General features: G+C 36.1%; 1 protein-coding gene across 1 annotated transcript; it reads right to left on the bottom strand.

Moving 5' to 3' along the window:
- Nucleotides 1–6,147: 6,147 nt before the first annotated feature.
- Nucleotides 6,148–16,474, bottom strand: LOC113291717 (histone acetyltransferase GCN5-like). The gene is made up of 3 exons (XM_026541215.1): nt 16,417–16,474; nt 9,547–9,817; nt 6,148–6,361 (listed from the first exon to the last, which is right to left on the bottom strand). Exons 1-3 carry the CDS (start codon nt 16,472–16,474, stop codon nt 6,148–6,150), a joined length of 543 nt encoding a protein of 180 aa, XP_026397000.1.
- Between the last annotated feature and the right edge of the window lie 884 nt (nt 16,475–17,358).

Here is a 17,358-nt window from a genome sequence, read left to right on the forward strand (position 1 = left end):
TTGCAGGCGTTCTTTGAGCTCTGCAATGATCAGAATGGGTTTCTGTTCAGCACCATTTGGACAGAGTTCAAGCTGCAAAACAGGCCAGAGAGTGGAGTTGATGCCGTGAATATTGCCATTGATTAATTGTGAAGTTTATGAATGTTGATTGTGTTAGGAATGATGGGTTGTTCTTAGATTTCAGTTATGTGCAGGGAAGGAGTTTGTGCAACCTCCAATACACAACTAATGCTTGGCCATTATCAGTTTGCAAAACACACACAAGGTGTTTGAGAAAAGGTTTGAGTGACTGGTTCTGCATCAAGGTTCTTCTGCTGCAAGTCATGGGTTCCAGTGGCTCATAGTTCAGCTGAGAGAGATGTTCGAGGTTGACAGAAGAGCTGAACTACTGCCAGCTTATATCCACCAGGTTTGCCATGAACTTTGTGGGTCATTTTTGAAGGTTCGGAGTAAAGTTTTCAAGCTTGAAGTCTGTCAGGTTAGCCATGGTTCGATGCTGTATACAATGGACGCTAGGCAGCGGTTGAGACTCAATTCAGAAGTCGAGATTCACAAGACAATACTGGTACATATTAGGCAGGATGGTGGATGAGTCTCAGGCCGGAAAAAGAGATGCGACTTTTGTGGGTTTTGGTTGAGTATGAGGCTGTATTTTAGCCGGCAAAACAAGGAAACTGAACTGATGGTTGCTGCCGTGTTCCGTGTTACTTTCTTTGGAGAAGTAGGAGCTTGATTTAGGATTGGATAAACAAGGAAGCATGTCAGAAATACATGAGTCTGTTTTGTGCCGATATAACAGCCAAGAAGAAGAGTCGAAGACGTTGGTTTATAATGATTAATGGATGGGATTCAGTGAGATTTTAGAATCCAGGTTGTATAAGGAAGCTTGGGTCTCAATCCAATTCGTAACTACAGGAGTTGAAGAGCTATATAAGAAGACCTAAAGCTACAGCAAAATATATCTCATACCCCCTGCTCGCAACCTAGTTTCAGCGAGCTTTTACTCGCTGAACAGCCACCACCATCTGCATAATCATCTCCATCCACCTGCATATCACCTGCTCCTCTCTAAACCCTTCCATCACTACCATCTGCATCTCCATCTCCATCAGCATACATCCACCATCTGCACTCCACCTGCATATCATCTACAGCATCAACAACAGCAGCTGCAGTCCATCTATCCACCAGTCCACCTGCACCAGCACCGCCACAATCCATCGCCAGCTCCTTCACGCCGCAACAGACTACCAGGCAGCCATATCAACAGCAAGTGAACACCACCAGTCGCACTCCATCGCATCCAGGCCATCACCACTAGCTACATCACTTCACGAGCTGGACACTTTGTGTCGTTGGTTTGAATTGCCTTTTCAGTTTTGTTTGCAGTTTGCTGTTTTGCGTTGTTTGCCATGAACTCCAGTAGCTAATTGCATCTTGATTAGGGACGATTTTGACGTCCGGAACATGAATTCGAATTGATATTTAAACTGCCTGTCTTCTTGCAATTTGTCTCGTTATTGCTCAATTTCTACCGCGCTAGTATTGCTTCTGAATTATGTGTTAATTGTTTAAGTTCGAAATTGAATGATTGATTCATATTTCTATTGCTAGTTTAGATTTTCTTCGACCCGTAATTGTCTAGAGAAGATAAACGCAAGTACTCATATGTAGAAATTGACACTAGTAGGTGATTCATGCTTTTGATCATCACTAGGAGCAACCTTATCTCACAAAACTTAGAGCATTTGTTTAAGTTACACTTAGAGAGCGTGCTTCTAGGAAACTTGGCAAGTGGAATCCGGTAGTCGAGCGCTTCCGTATCCGGTGTACTTAGGAGATATTAACGGAATAATTGAGCGTACTAATTATTCTAGGGTTGTTAGTAACAGGGTACTTTGCAGAAACTAGCTATATCAATAAGATTCATGTTTTGCGACCGAGGAAGAGTCTTTGATCATTCTCATTCTCATATTTGCGTATTTCTTCGACAGAAATTATATTGACAACTTTAGTTCAACTCTCCCTTGGGACGAACTTGCTTATCCGTATACTACTAGTTAGTTTAAAGAGAAGTAGAGAAATATCATTTGCGAGTTGACACCTCGTCACAGAGGTATCAACCATGTCTGAGAAGGTTGTTTATGCTATTTTGAATCATGATGAGCATTCTACGCCTTTTTGTGTAACTACGCGGAGCACTGTGGATGAGTTGAAGCGTTTTGCATGTAAGCAGTGGAGGTCTTTGTCTCCTGAGACTGTCCCGTATGAGCTATATGGATAATGATCAATTAGTTTTTGCACATGGTGATATACAACTGCAAGATAAATTGCTCTTACTATTGTTATTAACAATGAATATTTCTATTTGAATGTTGATGTGATTCAGAAGCATACTTCTCGTTCTAAATCTGGTTGTGGTACTAGCTTTTGGTTCTAATACTGCAAATTCTTGTGTAACTGAAAGTCCTAAGTTTGTAAAGGTGGTAGATCATGATGCAATCCTATGATTTCCAATGGATAGATTTATATTTTTGACAAGATAGGTAAAGAATTTATCGATGGTGTTCAAGCAGTTAGAATTGTTGTGGATAAGTACAAGATGGCTATTAGTTACAAAATTAAAATTCTAAAAAATGACCACACTCGTTATACTGCAAAGTGCAAAGAAGATGGTTCTTCATGAATGATTCACTTCCCGGTTCCTTCTGAAAGATGCTAATATTCTTCACAGGTGAGTGGTGTCCATACTAGCCCGCATTACTAATTCTTTTTTTATGGAGTACATAGATTTGCACCTTATATATGTATGTAGGCTCTTTAGGTGTAACTTGTGATGCACATTACTTATTTTAGGCTTTTATGTGTATGTCCATAGTGGTGTACATAGTTGTGCACCTTATATTTGTAGACTTGTTTAAGTGTACATTGTGGTGCACATTACTTACTCTAGGCTTTTTAGGTGTATATTTTGGTGTAAATTACTTATTCTTGCTTGGTCCATGTGATGTTTTTGCATATGTGGTGTTGGTTTTGATATCTAATTAGGTATTCACTGTGGTGCACATTACTTTTTAATTTTTAATTTTTTTTGCAGCTATGGTGTTGGTTTGAGGTTGAAGGGTCCACCGGTGACAACCAAGTTAGTCAAGCATTTGATAACAAACAATATATAGGGAGATTCTAGTTTAACACCCAATCAGATCATTTCACTTTTTATAAAGACTTATGGGTCCAATATTAAGTATCACCATGCTCGTATAGGGAAAGAAGACATATTTGAAGAACAGTTTGACGATGACGAGAAACCGTATAGTGATTTAGTTTGGTTTGTCAATGCCATTGAGGAAACTAATCCTGATGGTTATGTGAAATTTGAGATTGATTATGCAACCAAAAGATTTCAGAGAATTTTCATATGTTTTTGGGCTTGCAAGCGGAGCTATAAGTATTTTAGGCCCATGATTTACTTGGACACAACTTTCCTTACTATACACTTCAGTTTTCTTGATGCACAAAGTGCTTCACCCTTAGTCATCACAGCAGAGCTACCTATTCACTTCCTTGATGCTTTTTAATATGTTATTTTTGTTTGAAAGATTTTATATTTTATATTTTTAATTTTGGTATTGTCTATTCAATTCTATGGACCTGGATAATTAGTGTCAGGACATGTGTACCATTATGTACACCTTCCTGTACACTTCAGTTTTCTTACCTGCCATTACATGTGTACCATTATGTACATCTTCCCGTACGATGGATGATACTATGTTATTTTGTTTAGAAAGATTTTATGTTTTTGGTTTTACTTTTGGTGATGCCTTTTCAATTATGTGTAATTACTTTTTGGTAATGTCTTTTCAATTTTGCAGGCCTGGATAATTAGAAAAATCTGTCAGTACATGTGTACCATTATCTACACTTTCCTATACACTTCAGTTTTCTAACCTGTCAGTACATGTGTTTTTATGAACCCCTTTATTTATTTTTCTTTTACAGTGATATATAGTATGTTATTTCTCTGTAAGTATCTAGTTTGGATTTTACTTGTACAAGTACCACTCACATTCTACTGTGTTAAAGAATTGAATAGTGAATGTTTTTAATAACCTGTCAGTAGATGTGCACAATCATGTACACCTTAAAAATTTTGATAGAATGAAAGAGAAGTTGTTGATTAACAACAAAACATTATCATCACTACTTTGATAACATTTTTTTCTAACATGTAAGATACCATGCAAGTCTGACACAAGTCTACAGATATTTCAAAACACCGGTATTCAAACTATTAATAAGATTAATTCAAGGTCTTTAAAGTAGTGATAAGTCTTAAGCAGAAATTTAAACAAAAAATTGTCTAAAGATTAAAAACATTTTGAAGAAATTCAGAAAGTGATCTTGTTTAATAAAAAACACTTTCCTTTTCAATGTTGGTAGTCCTTTAATCTCTCGCCACTCCTTGTATGATGCATCGTATGCTACATCCAACACTTTGGCATAACCTCTGATGGGTTTCAGCATCTTGGCAACCATTTTCAATCTCATTTGCTGACAAATGTGTTCCACCCTCTGCATCTCTTTCTATAGTTTTTCTTTTCTTGAGACTTCGTTTCATAAAGTAACAAGTGTAGACAAGGAAATCTGGGTTGATTCCTTGTGTCGGGCATGGCTTGACGTTTCTTTCATGCTCTTCTATAGGTGGATGACCCATTAACGCTCTCTTCTTGTCTAGTTCCATTTTCATTGTATATGCCATTTGTTGTGCTTAATCTTTATACGTATCCTCATTTTCTGAGTGCAAGGAGTTATACAACTTCCATTTAAGAGATTTAAAATCAAATTTCAATAGCGACCAGTGCCTTCCTATTTCATTCTCTTTGTAGAATGATTCATGGGGATTACTTGAACTTTTATATTCTCCGGAATGTCCCTTATGAAATCAACCACAAGCTCTTTTACCATGTTGGTCATATTATGCTTCACATAGTACTGCAATCAATAATTTTTTGGTACATTAGATGAATTAGGTACACATAAATCGGAGCATACATGTGTGAGATAACACAATAGTATACAAGCATATACGCTCCTACAGAAAAATAACAAATCAGACCATATATCCATGAGGTGTAAAACTACGTACACACCTAAATAAATCTAACAATCAAGCATGCATGCCAACAAAAAACAGACCATGTATCAATCATATATCATACTGGTGTACAACTGTGTACACACCTAAAGAAATCTAACAAATCCAACATGTACAAATGTGTACACACCTATTATTGTTGATGTAGATTTAATCAACATTAAAGTACCTAAGTAAACCGAATTATATATGATGTTTGATTTGTTTGAGAAACTTACACATGCAGTAGGACCTGTTATTTCACAGAGCAAGTACTTTTCATCACCTAGATGACGAATACTATCTCTGACAATTGTATTTCTACGTTTATAGATGTAGAACTGTAGTACCTCTTGATCCAGATCTTTGTTGAACATTAGGTTACACAGTACTCGTCCCACAACAAACATATCTTCCTTCAATTCAAGTTCTTATAGTTTCGTTACTTCCCAAGGTACAATGATGCATAATCATAGAGAAAATCTTAACATGGTGTACATAATGGTGCACATGACTTTTTTTTATAATATTCAATCATGTGGAGATTGAAAGGTAGTGATTTGTGAACTTACCCCAGGTTTGCATTATCAAAGAACTTTTGTATCCTTTTTTTGTCCTCTCCTTGTTCCATGCCTTGGTATAGTGGGGATTGACGAATATCTGGCAATGGTAACGATGGATGATAGTCATTTTCCTTTCTCCTTAGTGGTACATGATAGCCTACTTCTTGTACCTTTCCCGTACCTTTTTGATCGACTTTTATCCCAACTGGTATGTTTTTACCCTAGGTGAAGTCAGGATCTAGATTTTTTCTTGCAACTCTCTTTTGTTGTGGTGTCTTCGACAACTTGCCAACCGCTTTTATCCTCAACATCTCTGCTTCCTTCACTTTCCCCGCTCTTGTCTTTGTTGGGGTATTTCTGATTTATCTTCTTCAACTTCTTGTCTGTTGAAAAAAAAACACTTTGATTCACTTGAATGAATTGCATTGGTTTAGCAACGATCCTTTCTCATACATCTTCACTGGATAATGATTTTTGTGATGACTCTTCTTTAGGATCCTCTTGTCTCAATAATGAGAATCCCGGACAATCATTACGGATCATGGTTGCCATCCTTTCCTTCACTTCAGGTGGTTCCGTTTTGTAACAACCTTTTTCAAGCTTCACGAACACAGTTTCAGACAAGTTCTCTAGAATGAGGTGTCGTATCTGGATCTTCTCCCTGTGTGAGTAAAATCACATTTTCTTCAACCAGCAATATGTTTTCAGGATTCAAATGTGATATGACTTGAACTGCGATTACCATAGCATCGTCAAATGATTCTTCAGAAGTTTGGGTTGTATCCATCACATTCCGGTTATCAAGGTGCACCTGGTGTTCTTTGAAAAAACGGGGGTCTAACAACCTCACCCAATATTTTTTTTAGGAAATCTGTATGGACAAACTCCAATATAATTCCAAGAGAATCAACTAGACAATCATACTCAATCAATAGAAATATATCCAAGAGTTGTATCTCTGTTTCACAATGTAATCAACAAATCAAACAGACAGAAATATGCGAGCCTGATTATTATGTGAAACAACTTGAACGGTACCAAAGACCAATGTTCAAGTGTCAATCAATTTATATCAACAACCAAAGGTTGGATTATCTAATTGATTGAACTACGCACAACCTGTGATATTTCAATTATATAAACAAATATAATGCGGAAAAGAAATAACACAGACACCAGAAATTTTGTTAACGAGGAAACCGAAAATGCAGAAAAACCCCGAGACCCAGTTCAGATTTGAATACCATATTGTATTAATCCGCTACAGACACTAGCCTACTCCAAGTTAACTTCAGACTGGAATGTAGTTGAGCCCTAACCAATCTCACACTGATCAAGGTACATCCGTGTTCCTTACGCCTTTGAATCCTAGCAGGACTCTACGTACTTGACTCCCTTAGATGATCTCACCCACAACTAAGAGTTGGTACGACCCAAAGTCGAAGACTTGATAAACAAATCTGTCTCACACAGAAAAGTCTATTGAATAGATAAATCTCTCTCCCACAGAAATATCTATGAGTTTTGTTCCGTCTTTCGATAAATCAAGGTATACATGAACCAATTGATACATCGGACTTATATTCCTGAAGAACAACTTAGTAATATCAATCAACTCACAATAGTCTTAATCACATGGTAGCGAAACAAGATATTGTGGAATCAAAAACGATGAGACGAAGATGTTTGTGACTAGTTTTTATCTTGCCTATCGGAGATTAAATCTCGAGAAAATCTTAGAGAAGATAGTACTCAATCGCGATAGAAAACAGCAAGATCATAACACGCAACTACATAGAAATAGTTGGGTCTGGATTCCCAATCCCAATGAAGTCTTCAAGTCTTTAACCTACATGGTTTTGAAAAAAAACTAAGGTTAAAGGAGAATCGACTCTAGTCGCGAGTTGTCCCTTATATAATCTTCAAATCAGAGTTTGCTATCAATGTTAACTTGGTGACAAAGCATTCAATATTCACCGTTAGATGAAAACCTGATTAGACTCAAGATAATATCTTTCAACGGTTAGATCGAACTTAGCTAGTTACACACAAATGAAAAGTGACTTCATTTAGATATGAGTAACCGTACCTAAACGTGTACACCTTGTTGGCTCAACAATAGTTAACCGAAGTTATCCATATGAACACTTTCATATCAACCTTATTCATCTTAACCATAACTAGTTCAAATAACTCAAATAAAACTAGTTCTAGAGTTGTTCAATTGTTTATATTCTCATAGAAGTATACAAGACACAATTGAAGCAAAATCGGTTTTGATTCACTCGAATCGATTCATAAACATTATAGCCACGGTTTGCAAAATATTGCATTCCTTAATATATAAATGTATTAGTTCATGAACAAACCGATTTTAGAACATAACCTACTCAAGTATGCAAATGGGTACACATACCTAAGTGGTCGGACTAAGTTTAGGTTCGCCAGTATGCGAACGGGTACGCATACCTAAGTGGACGGACATGAACTTACGCTAGTACGCATACGGGTATGCATACTAAGTTCTCGGACTTTCATAAACCAACCAGTACGTATATGGGTATGCATACCATTGTTCCCGGACTTGGAATAACTTGCAACAGTTAGCATTTAAGTACGCATACTGTGCTATATCCAATCATGGTTAATAGTTCTAAACTCCCATTCAATCATTGAAATATTTCGGAAGACGACAATAGCTGTGTCACACAAACTATTAGCTTCAAAGCAATTTTCAAGTGATCGATAGATCAATACGAAATATTTCGATTCTACATCAAATGACCGTCTCACACAAATCATGTAAGATGTTACCAGGTGATTTTCATATGATCATCTTTTGACTTTCGTCAAGAATATAAGATGAACTTGGTTAAGTCGAAAGCTTACCAACACACATATCGATAAATATGAAAGCGAGTTAAATTCAGCTCGAAATATCAAATATGTATAATCGAAGTATATATAGCTATACGACTTTTGTCTCAAATAGGAGATAGAGTAGATAGACTTTTGAGTGATATATAAGTTCAAGTCTCCACATACCTTTTGTTGATGAAGTTCCACAAGCTCCTCTTAGTAGTTCTTCGTCTTCAATCGATGAACGCCGTGAAGTCTAAATCTCAACTACACTTTCTATCCTAATTCGAGACTCTGCTATAAGTAGACTAGAAATCAAGACTTATAGTCTTGGCAACTAAACTTGACAAGAAAGCTTGAGATAGCAACGCTTGCGCGTTCGACCGAGAAGTGCTCTAACATTCTTTATCTTCATTTGTCTTTGACATAGGAGTACTGAAAAATGCAATATTTTAAGAATTTTTAAGGGTATACAAAGTTGTATACTGGTGTACAAGTATGTACACAAATACATAAGAAATTACAAAGGTGTACATTTTGTACACACATAGAAAAAATGAAAAGAAGTGTAAGCTGAGATCATTTTCTTCATACCTAGGATTGTTAGAAGTTTCACTATCAACTCCAGAAAATGAAAAAAGTGCTGAAAAATACAGATATTTTTGCGAAATTTTAAGGGTGTACAAAGTTGTGCACAATTATATGTATGTTTTTTAGCACTGGTGTACAAGTATGTACATATACAGAAGATGAAAAGAAATGTGAGCTGAGATCATCATACCTCAGCTGGTTAGCAGACTCAACTTCTTTGTCAGATTCACCTCCATATTCCCCATCATTTTCTTAATTTGTCTTTGATAAAGGAGCGCTTAAAGATGCAATTTTTGATAAAAGGTACGAGTTAAGCACATTGGTGTACAACGATGTACAACATAAAGAAGATGAAAATAAATGACTGTGATATTTTTAATAAAAATGATGTTATACCTTGGTATATTAGCAGTTTTATACTGAAGTTCATTCTTGTCAGATTCCCTTACAATCTTGTTGTCATCCCCATCTTTATTTTCATTTCCAATCTTGCTTTCACTCAGGTCCATGTGATCCTCCTCCTTGTCCTCCTCATCATCTTCCTGATCATCACCTTCACTACCCTCCTCTTCTTCATCATCCTCATCATCATCACATTCACCACCCTCCTCCTCGTCATTATCCTCATCATCATCACCTTCGCCACCCTCCTCGTCCTCCTTGTCCTCTTCTTACTCACTCTCATCACTCTCACTTTGTAACTCTTTTGCAAATGCAAAGATTTGTTGCAAAGTGTCAACACATAAATAATTCACCTCGTGATTTGGCAATTTGCTGACATCAGATGCATAAAATTTTCATCTCTGCTCTTCAATGAAAGTAACAAGCCTTCTATGTTTAAGATGCAATTCAGAATGCTCCTCATGTAGTTCCTCTCTTTGCATTTTTCATATGCGCATATTTTCCTTCAGTGCATCTGTGTTATTGGATTGTTTCATCTTTCTGTACTCATCTAGAAGCAGTTGCTCTTCATCACTGTAATCCTTTACCCATCATGGTTGCATCTGAAAACATGCCAAAGTATAAATATTGATCATAGGTGTAATATATTTTACACCTGTGTTACATGTGTAGGTGTATATTGTTGTTCACGAGACAAGTTCTTTTAAAATCTATCACCAATATATAATCTTGCACACCTTATCAAGGTGTATATTAATGTACACATCGAGTAATAAATCACTATCGTAAGAAAGTTATCGAGATACCTTTTTCTTGGCGTCATTTAGGTCTTTCTCAATTGTATTACTGAGGTCACTGATAACACACCTTATAAGCCTCGGCACACCTTCTTCAATGATTGAAATGGAGTTTAGAACACATAACCATGACTGGATAAAGCATAGTATGCGTACTTGCATATATGTAATACAAGTCCGGGAACCATAGTATGCATACCCGTATGCGTATTGGTTGATTTAGTGAAAGTCCAGGAACCCTGTACGCATACCGGTACGCGTACTGGCGTGAAGTTCAAGTCCGACAATTTATGCCTACCGAGTTTGGAAGGTATGCGTACCCGTTCGCATATTGGCGAACCCAAACTAAGTCCGACTACTTAGGTATGCGTACTCATTTGCATACTTGAGTAGGTTATGTTCTAAAATCGATTTGTTCATGAACTAATAAATTTATATAATAAGGAATGCAATCTTTTTCAAACTGTGGCTATAATGTTCATGAATTAATTCATGTGAATCAGAATCGATTTTGCTTCAGTTATGTCTCGTACACTTCTATGAGAATATAAACAATTGAACAATTCTAGAACTAGCTTCATGTGAGTCATTTGAACTAGTTAAGGTTAAGATGAATATGGTTGATATGAAAGTGTTCATATGGCTAACTTCGGTTAACTATTATTGAGCCAACAAAGGTGTACACGTTTAGGTACTGTTACTCTTATCTAAAGGAAGTCACTTTTCATTTGTGTGTAACAAGCTAAGTTCGATCTAACGGTTGAAAGATATTAGCTTGAGTCTAATCGAGTTTTCATCTAACGATGAATATTGAATGCTTTCTTACCAAGGTAACATTGATTGCTAACCCTGATTTGAAGACTATATAAAGGAGAACTCTACAACTAGGAAACCTAATCCCCATACCTGATGTGTGATACTAGTTGCGACTAGAGTCGATTCTCCTTTAACCTTAGGTTTTTCACGAAACCCTATAGGTCAATGACTTGAAGACTTCATTGGGATTGTGAAGCCATACCCAACTATTTTCTCTGTAGTTGCGTGTTCTGACCTTGTTGTTTTCTATCGTGATTGAGTACTATCTTCTCCAAGATTTGTTCGATATTTAATCTCCGATAGGAAAGATAAAAAGTAGTCACAAACATCTTCGTCTCATCGTTTGTAATTCCACAATATCTTGTTTCGCTACCATACGATTGGGATTATTATGAGGTATTGATATTTCTGGGCTGTTCTTCGGGAATATAAGTCCGATATATCAATTGGTTTCTGTTCACCTTGATTTATCAAAAGACGAAACAAAATCATAGGTTTATCTGTGGCAGACAGTTTTATCTATACAACAGACTTTTCTGTGTGAGACAGATTGGTTTATCAAGTCTTCAAATTTGGGTCATAGCAACTTTTAGTTGTGGGTGATATCAACTAAGAGAATCATGTGCGTAGAGTCCTGCTGGGATATAGAGACGTAAGGAGCGCAACTGTACCTTGATCAGTGTGATATTGGTTAGGGCCCAACTACATTCCAGTCCGAAGTTAACTTGGAGTAGGCTAGTGTCTGTAGCGGATTAATACAGTTTGGTGTTCAAACCTGGAATAGGTCCCAGGGTTTTTCTGCATTTGCTCTTTCCTCGTTAACAAAATTTCTGGTGTCTGTGTTATTTCTTTTTCGCATTATATTTGTTTATATAATTGAAATATCACAGGTTGTCGATAAGTTAAATCAATTGTGAATTCAACCTTTGGTTGTTGATTAAATTGATTGACACTTCGATATTGGTTTTTGATAACGTCCAAGTTATTCTTATATTCAATCGGGGTCGCAAATTCCTATTTAGTTGATTGGGGGTTTAATTGAGAAATAGAGATATAACTCTTTGATATACTTTTCTTAAGATTGAGTCTGACTGTCTAGTTGATTCTCTTGAAAGTATATTGGAGTTAGTCCATAAAGATTGCTAAGCAAAATATTGGGTGTGGTTGTTAGAACTCCGCTTTTTCAGTTGGTATCAGAGCAGGCAAACACGTTCAAGACCTTATAAGTCTGAGTTTGTAGCGACCTGACCCTATGGAAAATAATATTATCTCTGACAACGCATCACCAGTTCAGAATCCCTCTGTTTTAGTTTAAATCCTTGAGTCTACTGAGAAACCTCTCATATCTTCTCCATTGACTGAAACTATGTTCGACTGGGAAAAATCCCTAGATGAACAGTTGGATGATCTTTCAGATAAAAGTGATTCTGTTAGAGCACTGCTCGGTCGAACTCGCATGCGTTGCTATCTGAAGCATGTTTGTCAATGTTAGTGATCAAAACTATAAGTCTTGATTTCTAGTCTACTATAGCTAAGTCTCGGACTAGGATAAAAAGTGTAGTTGAGCTGAAGAACTCCATGACGATCATCATATAAGACGAAGAACTACTCAAGGAACTGGTGGAACTTCATCGACTAAAAGGTATGTGGAGACTTGAACTATCTATCACTCAAAAGTCTGTCTACTCTATCTCCTATCTTGAGACAAATGTCGTTTTACTATATAGACTTTGATTATACATATTTGCTATTTCGAGACGAGTTTATATCGCTTATCTATTTCTCGAAATATGTGTTGGTAAGCTTTCACTTTGGAAAAGTTCATCTTTACCTAGTGACGAAAGTCGTATTATGTTTCAATTACTTGAAAATGGCTTTGACGAAAAATAGTTTGTGAATAACAACTATATAACGTCCTCTAAGAATGTTTCAATTATTGAAATGAGAGTTTAGAATATATAACCATTGTTGGATATATGCATTGTGTGGTAACACATATATGTATAAGTCCTTATTCCTTGAACCAAAGTATGCGTACTTTGCTGATCAGGAAAACCAGAACAGAGTCTGCGAACCCATTCCACGATTTATCGGAGGTTCTCGTCCCGAGAAAATCTGCTGGAGTTTGTGAATTGTTTACAAACTTATTCCGGGTACTTAAGTCCGCATACCTAGTCCGTGTACTTAGGTTGATTATTTTCTAAAAACGATTATTCGTGAACTTATACTTATATTAACTAAGGAATGCAAGTTTACAAACCGTGGCTATAAAGTTCATGAATCGATTCGAGTGAATCAAATCGTTTTTGCTTCGATTGTGTCTTGTATACTTCTATAAGATCTAAGCAATTGAAAAACTCTCTAACTAGTTCATTTGAGTCATTTGAACTAGTTATGGTAAAGAAGAATACAGTTAATATGGAAGTGCTCATATGGCTAACCATTTGGTTAACTACGGTGAACCAACTTAATGTACATGTTTGGGTACGGTTACACAAGCCTAAAATCGTGCATTTCATTTGTGTGTAACAAGCTAACTTTTTGATCTAACGGTTGAAAGATATTAGCTTCAATCTAATCAGGTTTTCATCTAACGGTGAATATTGAATTCTTTGTTACTAAGCTAACATTGATTGCAAGCCCTGATTTGAAAGACTATATAAGGGAGAACTCTAGCAACTGGGAAACCTAATCCCCACACCTCCTGCGTGATACTAGTTGTATTAGCTAGAGTCGATTCTCCTTTAACCTTAGGTTTCTACCGAGACCCTGTAGGTTAACGACTTGAAGACTTCATTGGGATTGTGAAGCCAGACCGATACTACTTTCTTGTAGTTGTGTGATCTGATCTTGCTGTTTCTATCGTATTGAGTACGATCGTAATGATTGGCTTGATATTGATATCTACGATAGACAATATATAAAAGTAATCACAAACATCTTCGTCTCATCGTTTGTGATTCCACAATATCTTCTTTCGCCGAGTCGATTAAGATTATTGTATGGTGATTGATAATACTGAGCTGTTCTTCGGGAATATAAGTCTGGTTTATCAATTGGTTCCTGTTCACCTTGATACAAAAGACGACACAAAACTCGTATGTATTTCTGTGGGAGACATATTTATCTATTACTGTAGACTTTTCTGTGTGATACAGATTTGTTTATTAAAGTCTTCGACTTTGGGTCGTAGAAATTCTTAGTTGTGGGTGAGATCAGCTAAGGGAATCAAGTGCGTAGTAACCTTTTGGGATCATAGACGTAAGGAGCGCAACTTTACCTTGGATTAGTGTAAGATTGATTGGGATTCAACTACAGTCCAGACCAAAGTTATTTTGTAGTAGGCTAGTATCTGTAGCGGCTTAATATAGTGTGGTGTTCAATCTGAACTAGGTCCCGAGGTTTTTCTGTATTTGCGGTTTCCTCGTTAATAAAACTTCTAGTGTCTGTGTTATTTCTATTCCGCATTATATTTTGTTATATAATTGAAATATCACAGGTTGTGCGTTGTATCGATCAATTGTGAAATCCAACCTTTGGTTGTTGATTGAAATTGATTGATCCTTGAATATTTGTCTTTGGTGCCGTTCAAGTGATTTCTCTTGTATTCAATTAGACTTGCAGATTTATATTTGCTTGAGTAAGAATTGAATCGAGAAAGAGAGATATAAATCTTTGATATACTTTATTAAGATTGATTCTAGTTGATTCTCTTGAAAGTATATTGGAGTTAGTCCATACAGATTGCTAATCGAAATATTGGGTGCGGTTGTTCTACCCCCTGTTTTTCAGATTCAAAAGAGGGACAAGATCTTGATGAAGAAGTCTCACAATATATCAAGCTTTTTGACAATCTCTTAAAGAAAATAAGTCAACTGCTTGCTTGGATGAATATTTGATTCCTCTCTGTTAAGAAGACAGGAAATTGAGAAAACTCTTTAAGGGATATGATTGCGGTTACAAACTTTTACAACCTATTCTTAAAGATCGTGAAGAAGATGTGCTTTTAAAGAATTTTGAATGTGATAATCTTCATCGAAATATCTTTGTGTTGAAATAAAGACTTGCAGAAATTGAAGCAAAATATGACTCAACAAAAATGTTATAACGACAGAGAAACCATCCTTCTCACTAAAGAAAAACAATTGGAGACTGATCTTGCTGCTGCTGTTGATAAAGTCAAATCACTGGAAGAGAATCTGAAAAAATTCAATGTTATCTCTACAAAATTATCTATTATGCTGGGAGCATGTAAAGAACATCGTGATACACGTGGTCTGGGCTATAAAGGAATAGACGCTCCAAGTACTAGTAAGATCAATTTTGTCTGTGCTAATGACAACTTCCTAAGTGAAAATTTCACTGACATCAAAAGTGAAAAACTTTCTTCAGTTGCCGATGTTCCTATGAACAAAGTTAGTCCATCTTTGAAATTAGCTCATGTGAGAACAGTCAAAAACATTAATTCCCTACAACTGTTATTATTTCGGAAACAAAGGTCACCTTGAAATGAGATGTCGTTTTCGACTGCGGAATGAAAAACTTCATAACATTCTTGTATGGATGTCTAAAGAAGTAATTAAACAAGCGTCTCATTTTGCTGGATTAAAAGGTCTTGCCTGCAATCAAGAAAAGTGCTGTGATGAGCCAATTCTTGATTGTAAATATGACCCAAACCTGTTTACAATTGTAAAGGGAAAAATGTCATATGGACAACTGACTCTTTAAATCACTCCGTGAAGAGAAAAAATCATAAAAGGGAGAAGAAAAGTTCAAACGCTTTGAATTTCACTGAAGAAAGTCTTGAATCTAAAATGTCTTCTCCAGATTACATTCACATCAATAATCGTGTCTCGGAGCTCAAGACAAGTATAAATAGACTCAAACGCAACATTAAGAATGAAAGCAGTTTCAGGTATCTCTTTTCCCCCTCTTGTTAACTCTCCATTGACTAACCCTTATGTTTCGTCTGAAGAAAAAAAAAGGGAAAATGTCAATATACTTGATGAGAAATATGCTCATCAAAATACAACTTGACTGCCAAAAAGGGGCATCCTCGGTGTAACTGTGCGAGGATGCTCATAATTCTCTAGAAGTTCATGTGTCTTGAGAAAAGTGGTCTTTGTTGTGTTAATAATGTTTTTTTTTTGTTATTAAAATGATCATGTCACTGTTGAGCCCTGCTCCAGTATACTATTTCATAGTCTAATATCGATCATAACTCTTTGAGAATATACTCTTTGTTGCTTACCTTGAAATCTCTTGGTTTCTTCCCATTGACGAGTGAGTTGTTGTTTATCAATAATCATTTTATGTTCTTTTGAGCTAAGTTAATTTGTTTAGAATTTGTCTTTGATTTTTTCAAAAACTACTTTTAAACTAGGTTTCATTGCTCTCTTGGTTCTGAACCTGGTTTGCAACCTTGAGAGTATGTGCACCCGACCCTTACCGGACGTAAACGAGTATTCCTAGGGTTTCCCTATGATGTACTCATATATACGTATCATGTTCTACTCCTGATACATACACGTTCCGTGATGTCAAGAAAATAAAAAATCTCTGAATCTTTGAGGCGTGCACAATGGATGGATGCAAAAAGGAAGACAAAGTTGACCAGGGCGAGGTTATAGAGTTTCACTAAAACCCTGTTTTCATAAATTTCTATCATGCTGTTGATCATGAAAACAAACTTCCAGTTGGAAGAAAATCTTCTTCGAGATTTTGAAGTCGTTCGTGAACAACTTGGAATTGCAACAAAGGATCTTGAATTTCTGAAAAACGAACTGAAGAAAGCAACTGATGAACTTGTCTATGTTCGATCTCTGGTTGCTGGTCATGTCTGATGACTCTCGGTTTAGTTCTTCCTAGGATTTATTTATTTTGTCTAGGAAACTTCTTATGAGAATTTATTCTTGTGTTTTAAGAAGGATAACTAGGGTTTGGGCCATTATTGTGAGTACACATAGCTATTTCCAACGATTTTCATCTTCCAATGTTTTTAGATTTATTTATTTAAATTCTAAAGTTTATTTGGAAGATGATTTTGCAGTATTAATCTTTATGGTTTTATATATTGCAACTTGTTATGGGATGATTGTCCCATATATGTCAAAAGTTAAGTCTTTCATATGTCATTATTGATAAAAGATTGAATGAACTTTTGACAAACAAAAGTTAAGCCTATTATGTCACT

The sequence above is a fragment of the Papaver somniferum genome, chromosome 6 (genome assembly GCF_003573695.1).
Source record: "Papaver somniferum cultivar HN1 chromosome 6, ASM357369v1, whole genome shotgun sequence".
Classification (NCBI taxonomy): Eukaryota; Viridiplantae; Streptophyta; class Magnoliopsida; order Ranunculales; family Papaveraceae; genus Papaver; species Papaver somniferum.

Bases quoted from the DNA above. Each gene is read 5' to 3' on its own strand.
- LOC113291717 (XM_026541215.1), bottom strand. From the start codon at position 16,474: ATGATTATTGATAAACAACAACTCACTCGTCAATGGGAAGAAACCAAG. The intron at 9,818-16,416 runs GTAAGCAACAAA...GTGAGTAAGAAG, and splicing joins AGAAACCAAGAGATTTCAAG to AGGACAAGGAGGACGAGGAG. The intron at 6,362-9,546 runs GTATAACATCAT...TTACTCACACAG, and splicing joins AAAACTGCTAATATACCAAG to GGAGAAGATCCAGATACGAC.